This window comes from Fukomys damarensis, unplaced genomic scaffold, assembly GCF_012274545.1.
Source record: "Fukomys damarensis isolate Sample0158 unplaced genomic scaffold, DMR_v1.0_HiC HiC_scaffold_13, whole genome shotgun sequence".
Classification (NCBI taxonomy): domain Eukaryota; kingdom Metazoa; phylum Chordata; class Mammalia; order Rodentia; family Bathyergidae; genus Fukomys; species Fukomys damarensis.
In genome coordinates this window covers 9626131-9635177 of record NW_022900925.1, presented here as the reverse complement: position 1 = coordinate 9635177, position 9047 = coordinate 9626131, and the positions used below count along the sequence as shown (strand labels likewise).

The 9047-nt window shown below is 47.4% G+C and overlaps 1 protein-coding gene across 1 annotated transcript in view; it reads right to left on the bottom strand.

Annotated features, from left to right (window-relative positions):
• Positions 1-1541: 1541 nt before the first annotated feature.
• Positions 1542-9047, bottom strand: part of Kcnab3 (potassium voltage-gated channel subfamily A regulatory beta subunit 3) — an 8042-nt gene continuing 536 nt past the window's right edge. The window contains 14 exon segments of the mRNA XM_033762805.1: positions 1542-2760; positions 3012-3100; positions 3285-3405; positions 3504-3598; positions 3679-3799; positions 3946-4031; positions 4303-4389; positions 4566-4609; positions 5000-5044; positions 5126-5170; positions 7070-7149; positions 7488-7525; positions 7613-7656; positions 8944-9047. The exon segment at positions 8944-9047 is cut by the window's right edge and continues 56 nt beyond it. Of these exon segments, the coding sequence (XP_033618696.1) occupies positions 2683-2760; positions 3012-3100; positions 3285-3405; positions 3504-3598; positions 3679-3799; positions 3946-4031; positions 4303-4389; positions 4566-4609; positions 5000-5044; positions 5126-5170; positions 7070-7149; positions 7488-7525; positions 7613-7656; positions 8944-9047 (1077 nt within the window). The 3' untranslated portion in view covers positions 1542-2682.

Sequence of the window (9047 nt, the reverse complement as noted above, 5' to 3'; positions counted from 1 at the left end):
TGACATTTAGAAATGGGAAGAAAGGAGCTAAAGGTGTAGGGAAGGTGGGATGGGTAGGGGAAGAGTAAAAAGGGAAAAGAAAAAAATGTGAGAGAATGAAAAGATGAAAATAAAGTATTTGTAGATGGGGAGGGGAGGAGAGGGTGAAGGGAGGGCAGAGGTAAGGGGAAAAAATGAGAATCAAGACTTGTCATGTAGAGGTACAAGATCCCAACAATGAATGTAACTGTACTGTATCCCTAAAATGTACCAATAAACTCAAAGCTGAAAAAACAAAACAAAACAAAAAAAACAAATAATTTAAAAAAATAAAAGGGCTTCTAGACTGCTTTGAAGGCATCTAAAAGTTTTTTAAAATGTTAAACAATGGGAGATGCAGCATTAGAAGAAGTGCATAACCCTTCAAGAGGACATTAAAAGAGGATAATTTTGTTTTGTTTTGTTTTTTGAGACTATGTAATTGAGACTGATTTGGAACTCACAATGCAGCCCAGGTTGATTTCGAATTTACAGTGATCCTCCTGCCTCAGCCTCCCGAGTGCTGGGATTACAGGTGTGCACCACCACGCCCAGCTTGAGGATAAATATTTTGAATTGATAATTTTTGTATGTTTGTTACAGGACAACTAATCATGGTTTAGTCATACATTTTACTTCTTTGTTTCCTCCACAGTCTTCCAAAATGAGTGGGAGATGATTGGGCAGATGTAAGTATTCATTAGTTTATCATGTTGGTTGCTCATCCAGTAAATGGCATGCTGCTGGGTTTTCTCTTTTGGAAATTAGTTTTACTCTGTGCTCCTACCTTCAAGATCAAGGCAGGATGAGAAGGGGTAGAAGGGAGATGGTAAAGTTGTATTTAAGGAAGGCAGAGCTCAACCTCTCTGCCTTGTGATCTCTGAAGGTCGTAACTTTCCACCCACCCAGGAAATGAGTCCTTTGGGGAAAAAAATTGGGACAGTATCTGAAGTCCCAATTTGATTTTGCCTTTCTGAGACCTACACACCCTCTGATTTTTACTGGTTTTCCTTTCTCCTTTTAAATTTGTAATTCCTTTCTCTCTCTCTCTCTCTCTCTCTCTCTCTATCCCCTCTGTCAGAGACAGGTCTGAACTTTCCCTCTCTTCAACAAATTGGAAATGCTCAGCCTCAGAACAGCCTCTCCCAGCCATGAGAAAACTACTCAAATAGTTGCTTGGCATGCATATATCAGGCCAGAGGAAAGGAAGTACAAAACAGGGAAGAAGTATGGCTAATATACCTTTAAAGACAACAAGACCAAGAGTATCAGACAGCTGAGTCTTCCATAGGCTGAGCAGCAAAACTAGAAAGTTAGATCACTAGGTTCTAAAGAAGGTGGGGAGAAGACCCAGTCCTGGGAATACTTGGTGCCTAAGTCCTTGAGAACAGTGACCAACTGCCCTATTCTGAGTCACTGAGGTGAATGGAGAGAAAAACTAGTGCAGAGAGCTTTCTAATGACTGGGAGCAAGAGGACCAGTATGTGAGCGTAACTATAATCTCTCAGTCCCCTGTAATTTCAGACACCATGAGGATCAAGCTGAGATTTTATTTACAGTTCCCTGGGAAGTCTTACAGTAGAAGAGACATCATTATTGCTTTGGGTTATTGCCAGACAGTAGACTGCAGTCCTCCACTGCCAGGTAGGAAGTCCAGCTCGAGGCTCAAAAGTTTGCCCTCAGACCTTGATTGGTCAACCCCATATTTCCGCTGGTAACCAAAAGACCCACTAATTTCTGCAAAGCACTATACAACTTGGTGCTAAGGCCACCCTGGCCACTTTTGCCAGCCCATGCTGTACATTTGCTATCACATTTCCCTCTGTGTAGGTCAATGTTATGTCACTGTATTCCCCAACCCTACTTGCTCTCCGAAAGAACAAGGTATTAAACTAGTTCTAGATTTAAGTCCTCTTCTTCCCCCAGGTTGGGAGGTGCAGGCACGGATCTAGTTTTGCAAAAGTTATTTACTTCTTGCCAGGACCAGCCTGGCTTCCTTTTATTCAATAATGTAAAGACCCATTTCGTTTGTCCCAGATGACATCACAACTCACTTATTTGATTCTTATGCCATCACAGTTCAAGGGTCTTTTCTTTCAGATTTTTTTGGGGAGGGGAGCAGGGATCGAACTTGGTTCTTGAGTTTGTGAGAGGCAGGCAGAGACCACTGAGCTAAATCCCCGGCCCTCAAGGGCCATTTTTGAGGTACTTTGAATCTTTCTTTCCTTCCTTCTTTTTTTTTTTTTGTACCGGGGATCAAACTCCGGACCTTGTACTCGCGAGGCAGGAAGCAGAACCACTGAGCTAAATCCCTGACCCTGCATGTTTCTTGTATCTGTTGGGATTTTTCTGGGCCTCGGCAATAGGGAGAGGAGAGCAAGGAGCAAGCCCAAAAGTCAGCGTGGGGACGGCCCGTAGCTCATTACCGATTAGCAAGAAGACCTACAAGGACGCAGCAGGGGGCGGGTGGACTACTTTCTCTCAAGCCCCACTGCGAAAGGATATGGCTTTGTTCATGCGCAGCACTACTCGAAGCCGGGACTCGTTAGTAGGCGGGGCCACCCTGGCTCTGGCCGCTTCGGGAAGGACAGGATAGGGGGACTGGGGAGGTGGTCCTCGGACGGGTGCAGCGACTTGTACTGGGTCTCTACGCCCCACGAAGGACTATTTCTTGGAATGCAATTTGTTCCCCAGGAGCCCGTCTATCTCCATCACCGTTTGCGGCGTCAGCTGGCTCAATACCTGCAACAGGAAAGGTGGTGGACAGGGCAGGCCCTACCGAGCCACTGGAAAAGGCTTGGAGTTCCAGGGCCCAGGGAAGCGCCACAGTCAGAGGGTAGGGACGGGGGTTGGAAAGAAAGAATCTCAGCAGTGCTTCCTGCCTGGCCTTGTGGCGTGGTCCTTTAGCAGGCAAAGTAAAGACTGTGACAGCACAGCATTTACTCCTGGGGTAGGGGCTGGGATGGGCTCTGCCTCTTAAGTCCCCAGCTTACCTGTAGGGCACCCAGGTGTTCCATCAGCTGCTCTGCACTTGACACCCCCAGCAAGACAGAGCTGACACCCTCACTGCGGAGACACCAGGCTGGAACCAGAAGAGGGAAGATAAAGAGGGAAAAAATAAAAAGAACTCATGGGCAGCAGTGAGCACACAGACCTCAGAAGTATCTCTGAAGAACCGGGTTCTCTCTAGGGATAGTCTTGATAGTTTTGGGAAGTCTCCAGGAGAGACAGGGCCTTCAAAGTGTCCAGAACTAGCAGTGTCTCACCAATAGCAAGCTGGGCTACAGTGCAGCCTAGCTGGTGGGCGATGGGGAGAAGGTCCAGGACTTTGGCTTGTTGCTTTTTACCATCCTCACTCTGCATTTTATCCTTGAGCCACTGGTAGCCCTGGATGTCAAGGAGAATCAGCAAAAGGCCCAGCTTCCAATTCCACATACAGCAGTCCATATAGCTTGGCCCTGCCATCCTGAGACCCGAAATCTCACCTTGATGGTGGCCCTGCAGGTATCTGGGACTCGCCCATCATACTTGCTAGTAATGAGGCCACAGGCCAGAGGAGACCAAGTGACTGAGCCAACTCCTAAGAGAAAAAGGAGTAGGTATGGGAAAGGGACCTGGGCCATGGAGGAGATGGAGGGGTAGGGAGGAGGATCTGCACACCAATCTTGTGGTAGAGTTCAGGCAGCTGCATCTCCACCTTCTCCCTCTGAAACAAGTGGTGCTCTGCTTGTTCACACACAGGAGGAATTAGATTGAACTGCCTGGCCATGGAGTAGGCCTCCTAGGTTAGGATGGGGAAGAGACTAGGGTTAGAGCATTCCATGCATTTTCTTCCTTGCCCCCTCCCCCAGTGTGGTGGGGTTTGGAGTGGCCATGTAAAAAGTCAGAGCCAGTTGTGGGACAGGGGGAGTGGGGTCACATACTCACCATGATTTCTGAAGCCCCCCATCGGGATGTCCCCCAGTAGAGGGCCAGGCCCTGGTTGATGACATAGGTCATGGCTCGCACAATCTCTAGGCACACAGGAGAGGGACAGCCTCACCGTCAAACCCCTGGCATTTAAGACTCCAGATCTGCAGGCCTCAGCCTGCCCTGCCAAGACCCTAGGCATCTTTGTGCAGCCAGAGAGGTTTAAATCTGTTCTTTGCCCCTCTCCCTAAATCTTTGTGTCTAAGCCTCTGCTGTGGAGCTTGGGAGGTATTGGGGTGGGGATGGCTTCCTGCTGAGGGTTTGAGGAAATGCCCAGTTTTGAAGGGCTCTGAGGTTTGGGAGTGCTACTTTTACCCTCCATAGGACTGTTAGGGTCTGAGCGACTGGCAAAGACTATGTCCACGTATTCCAGCTGGAGACGCTCCAGGGATCCTCGCAAGCCTGGAAGTGGGAGTGAGGAGAGGAAGGTGAGAAACTCAGCTTCAATTTACTAATAATTCAAACTTTACTCTCGGCATGGCCACCTAAATTCTCCAATTCAGAGCTTCAGAAAATGTTCCCCACTCCTCTGGCTTCCATGCCTAGTCATTCAGGTTTCTAGTGTTTCTAAATCTCACCTTCAATAATGTGTTTTCGGCTTAAGCCTCGCTCAGTTTCTGCCCTGGAGGGAGGTAAGTCAAAGATGAGATGTGACAAATAGAGGTGATCAGGGCTGGTCTGGAGCCATAAGGAACCGAGATACTAAAGAGTCCTCCCACGTAACACCTGGCTCCCCTCTAGAACCCCTCCCCATCCCTACCTCATATACATTCATAATTGGTTGGTTAATTGTACTAGGAATTGAACTCAGCCTTTGTGCTGAGCTACATCCCTACCTCTTTTATTTTTTATTTTGAGACAAAGTCTCCCTAAATTTCCCAGGCTGGGCTCAAGTTTCCAATCCTCCCACCTCAGCCTCCTGGAGTGCTGATATTACAGGTGTGTGCCACCACACCCAGCTCATACACACATTTTTTTGGGCCTTCTCAATTGTAATGGGGCAGACACTTACAGTCCTCCCCAAAAAATCTTGGTGGTGATAACATAGCTTGATCGCCTGGAAAAAGAGAAACAGGAGAACCAGCAACAAAAGGAAATTTGGGTGATTATGTGTCCAACAACCCCCCAAAAGTCTCACCTCCAACCTTTGCTCTTGAGAATGTTGCCTAGGGTCCTTTCAGCCCTGGAAGAAAGACATGCAAAGGCACTGACCCCAAAAGGTACATTGTTTTTTTCCCCTCTTCCTCCTCACTTTTGCTCCTTGTAAAACAGAGCTAAATTGGGTTCTCAGCTTCATTTTGGAGTAAATAAGAGAAGCTTCTGGAGCTAGGGTGTAGTCATATAGTTATCATTCACTCATTTTTTTGTCAGTACTGGGAGTTGAACCCACAGCCTTCACACTGAGCCGTATCCCTGTCCTTTTCTAAATTAAAAAAAAATTTTTTTTCCTTGTATTGGGAATCAAACTTGGGACCTTGCGCTTGTGAGGTAGGCGGTGGAACCACTAAGCTAAATCCCTGGCCCTAAATTTTTAATTTAAAAAAAACTTTTATTTATATTTTTGGTATTAGGGATTGAACTCAGGATTTTGCACTTGCAAGACAGGCATGGTGGCACTGAGCTAAATTCCTGGCCCTTAAATTCTTTATTTTGAGACAGGATCTCACTAAGTTGCCCCGATTTGGGTTGAACTTTTGATCCTCTTGCCTCAGACTCCCAGAGTGCTAGGATTATAGGAATCTACCACCGCTCCTAGCTTCATTCATTCATTCAACAAATACTTGCTGTGCATCAACTTTGTACCAAGACCTATAGGTACTAAAGGGACAGAATAGGATGGCCACAGAAGGACAGACTAGTGAAGACTGGGAAGACTGTCTTGTCTGGTTGTCATCCTCCCTTCTCTAAGCCTCAGCAAAATCCCACCCATCCTTCTAAACTCATCTTGGATTCTAACCCACCCATAAAATGTTCTGATTGCCACAGTTAGTCCTTATCAACTTTCATAAAATTGGTCCCTCAATTCTTGAGCATCTTATTTGTAATTATGAGCTAACTTGAGACAAGTCTTAAATTGTTATGAAGGTCTAGGACCGAGAGGTTTCCTATCATTTAATCTTGTGTATCTCCTGTCTGTTTGTTTAACCACTTAAAAGTATACCACCCCACCACCCCCACCACCACCCTGGCATTGGGGATTGAATTTAGGACTTTGTATATGCTAGGCAAATACTTTACTATTGAGCTACATACCCAGCCATTTTATTTTATTTTATTTTCCCTAAATACCAGGCTGGCCTTGAACATGGAATGCTCTTGCCTCAACCTCCCAAGTAGCTGGGATTGCAGGCATGTGGCACTTCACCTGTACAGAATGCACTTTTTGAGAGCATGTTGATTCCATACTATAAGGAGTGTCTGCTCTGTACTAGGTTCTGTGGAGGTACTTGGAGATCAAGTCAAATTCTGTGAAGGGATAAGTCCTGAATAAAGCAGCAAATATGGGTATATAACTCAGTATGTAATTGTGTGTCAGCAGGCAATATAAAGTGCTATGGAAGTTTATGGGGCATGGTGACCAACATTGAGAAGTTAGGCAAAGGCTTCTTTTTTTTTTTTTTGGTACTGGGGATTGAACTCAGGTCTTTGCGCTTGCAAGGCAGGCCAGTAGGCAAAGGCTTCTTGAAGGAGCTGATATTGGGACCAAGTCTTGAAGATAAGCAGAAGTGTTTGCCAGATGGAGAAGAGGTGGGGTTGGTTATCCTAGGTTTTGGCTACTCCTGCAGCCAAATTTGTATGGTATATTTGAAAGTCCAGCTATGCAATCTGAAAATAGTTGTAAATAACTGTTGCCCAAGTTATATTTTTGGTTTTATTTAATGTGACTATATAGTATGCCTGTTGACCCCTAAACCAGAGAGGAACTGATGGGATTACAACTCCCATAATACTTCAGGGACCCATAAATTGAAAGGTTGGACCTTAAGTGTTCCAAGAATTCCAGGGATTCTTTAGAGGGAAACAAGAATCTCTGATGTTCACTCAGCCCTCCAAATGTAACAGCTTTCACCCCAGTCCTTACTTTCCTGCTGCATACACTTCGGCGGTGTCAAACAGGTTTATACCATGCTCATAGGCTACTGTCAGCACATCCTCTGCTGTCTAGGGAGGGGAGAGAAAGAGTTGAACATCAACCACAGCCCCTCAGTTGCCTCCCTCACTGCACTCTAACCCATGGGACCTCAGCCCTGATCTCCACATTCTTTCCCTTTCTTCCATCCTCCAACTTCAGATCTTTTGTTCCCCATGGCTGTTGTTCAAACTCCTTTCCAGGTCCATATTTCTTTTCTTTTCCTCTTGGTACCAGGGACAGAATTCAGGACCTTGCACTTTTGAGGCAGTCACCACACGGCACCACTACGCTAAATCCCCAGACCCCATTTTCATTTTTCTGATTCCTGCCCCACCCCACCCCTACTTCTAAGACCCATCATTTATACCTCATCTGAGATCTGAGAGCCAAATGTCACCCAGGTACCTGCAAGAGAAAAGCCAGGTACATGAGAACTGTGGGATGCATCCTGTGAAAGAATGCCCCCTTCCCTTAATTCCTAGTCTGACTCACCTAGGCCAAGACAGGACACCCGAAGACCAGACTTCCCTAGGTTCCTGCAGGATACAGAAGCAGCAGAAAAGGTTGGCACCTACATTAGGGCTTTCCAGCCCTAGCTCCTTTCCTTCCAGACTGAGAAGCCACCAGGGTGCTCAGTCCAAAGAAACTAGACTTGGTGAGCCTACAGAATTGGGTGGTACTATCTCTGTAACAGAGGCCCTAGAAACAGTGCTGAAAGAACAGGTGAACAAATAAGCAACCGTTCCTGTGGAGCCACTGTTCAATGCCTCTCCTCCTATGACATTGAAGATGTACTGTCTGGTTTGTCTTTCTGCTCATTGAGGTCTTGTCTTGTGCTTGAATCACCTCTGGGATATGTAGTATAGGGGGCTTTCAGGAGTGTGGTTGGCTGTGATGAGTGTGAGAAGAAACCCTTCATCAGAGAGTGTGAGTGGAAGAGTAAACCAAGTCAAGTTCAGGCACTCAAGACAGTCAAGGGTTGCTGGCTGGATGAGCCTCCAGCAAAGAAGAGCTGGAGGAAAGTGTGAAAGAAAAGTCTTGCCCTCTCCACTGCCTCTTGTTGGCTTATGAAGACTGTTTTGAATGAGGGAGCCCCCTCCTCCTCCTCCCAAGGGCCCCTTACCCAAGTAGTCAGCTCAGTTTCCTAATCAGGGCTGCCACATAGAGATCAGATTCTTCACTTGAAAAAGTCATGTCAGACTAGTAACCTTGGCTTACCTCCAAGTAGGAGCCCCTCCTTTTACCCCCAACTGAGAGTTCTGGGAGCCCCTGGCCCACAGTTCTCTGAGATAAAGACAAATTTCCACCTTCCTCCCCACCCAGTCCCTGTCCCTCTGCATGAGGATGAAAGATGTAGTCCATCCCACCTTCTTCCTGCTCCCACCCTGGAACGGTCGCAGGAGACGGGGGGGGGGGGCTCAAGTCAGGTAGGGGCAGTATCTGGGTCAGGCGCCCTAGCAGATCTTAGTGAGAAGCTGTTTGCCTCACTCCTCAGCCCAGGACGCCGACCCAAGGACACTCCATTGGGACGCAGACTGGAATTTCCGCGCTTCCCCCGCCTTCCTAGCAATGAGAGGGAAGCTCAAGAGGCATCCCCTGGGTCTGACAGGACTTGGTCAACCTTGGTAAACTTGATCCTATCATAGTTGGGGTAATTGACAAGATCAAGAAAGGGACCAAGTTGGGAAGTACCAGTGACGAGAAGAGGTGGAATGAACGGGGACCTTTTTAGCGAAGTTTGAAGGGGTCTTGGCGACCATCCCGGGACGCCTCAGGGGTCCCGAAAGAGGAGCGGATAGGCGGGCCGCCCGGCCAACCCATACCTGTATTTCATTCCAGTGCTTCGGCCCGTGCTCTCTCGGAGGGCCCCAGCAGGCGCCGGGGGTCGGGGGACCAACGCTCGGGCCTTGGGGCCCGACCCTCCACC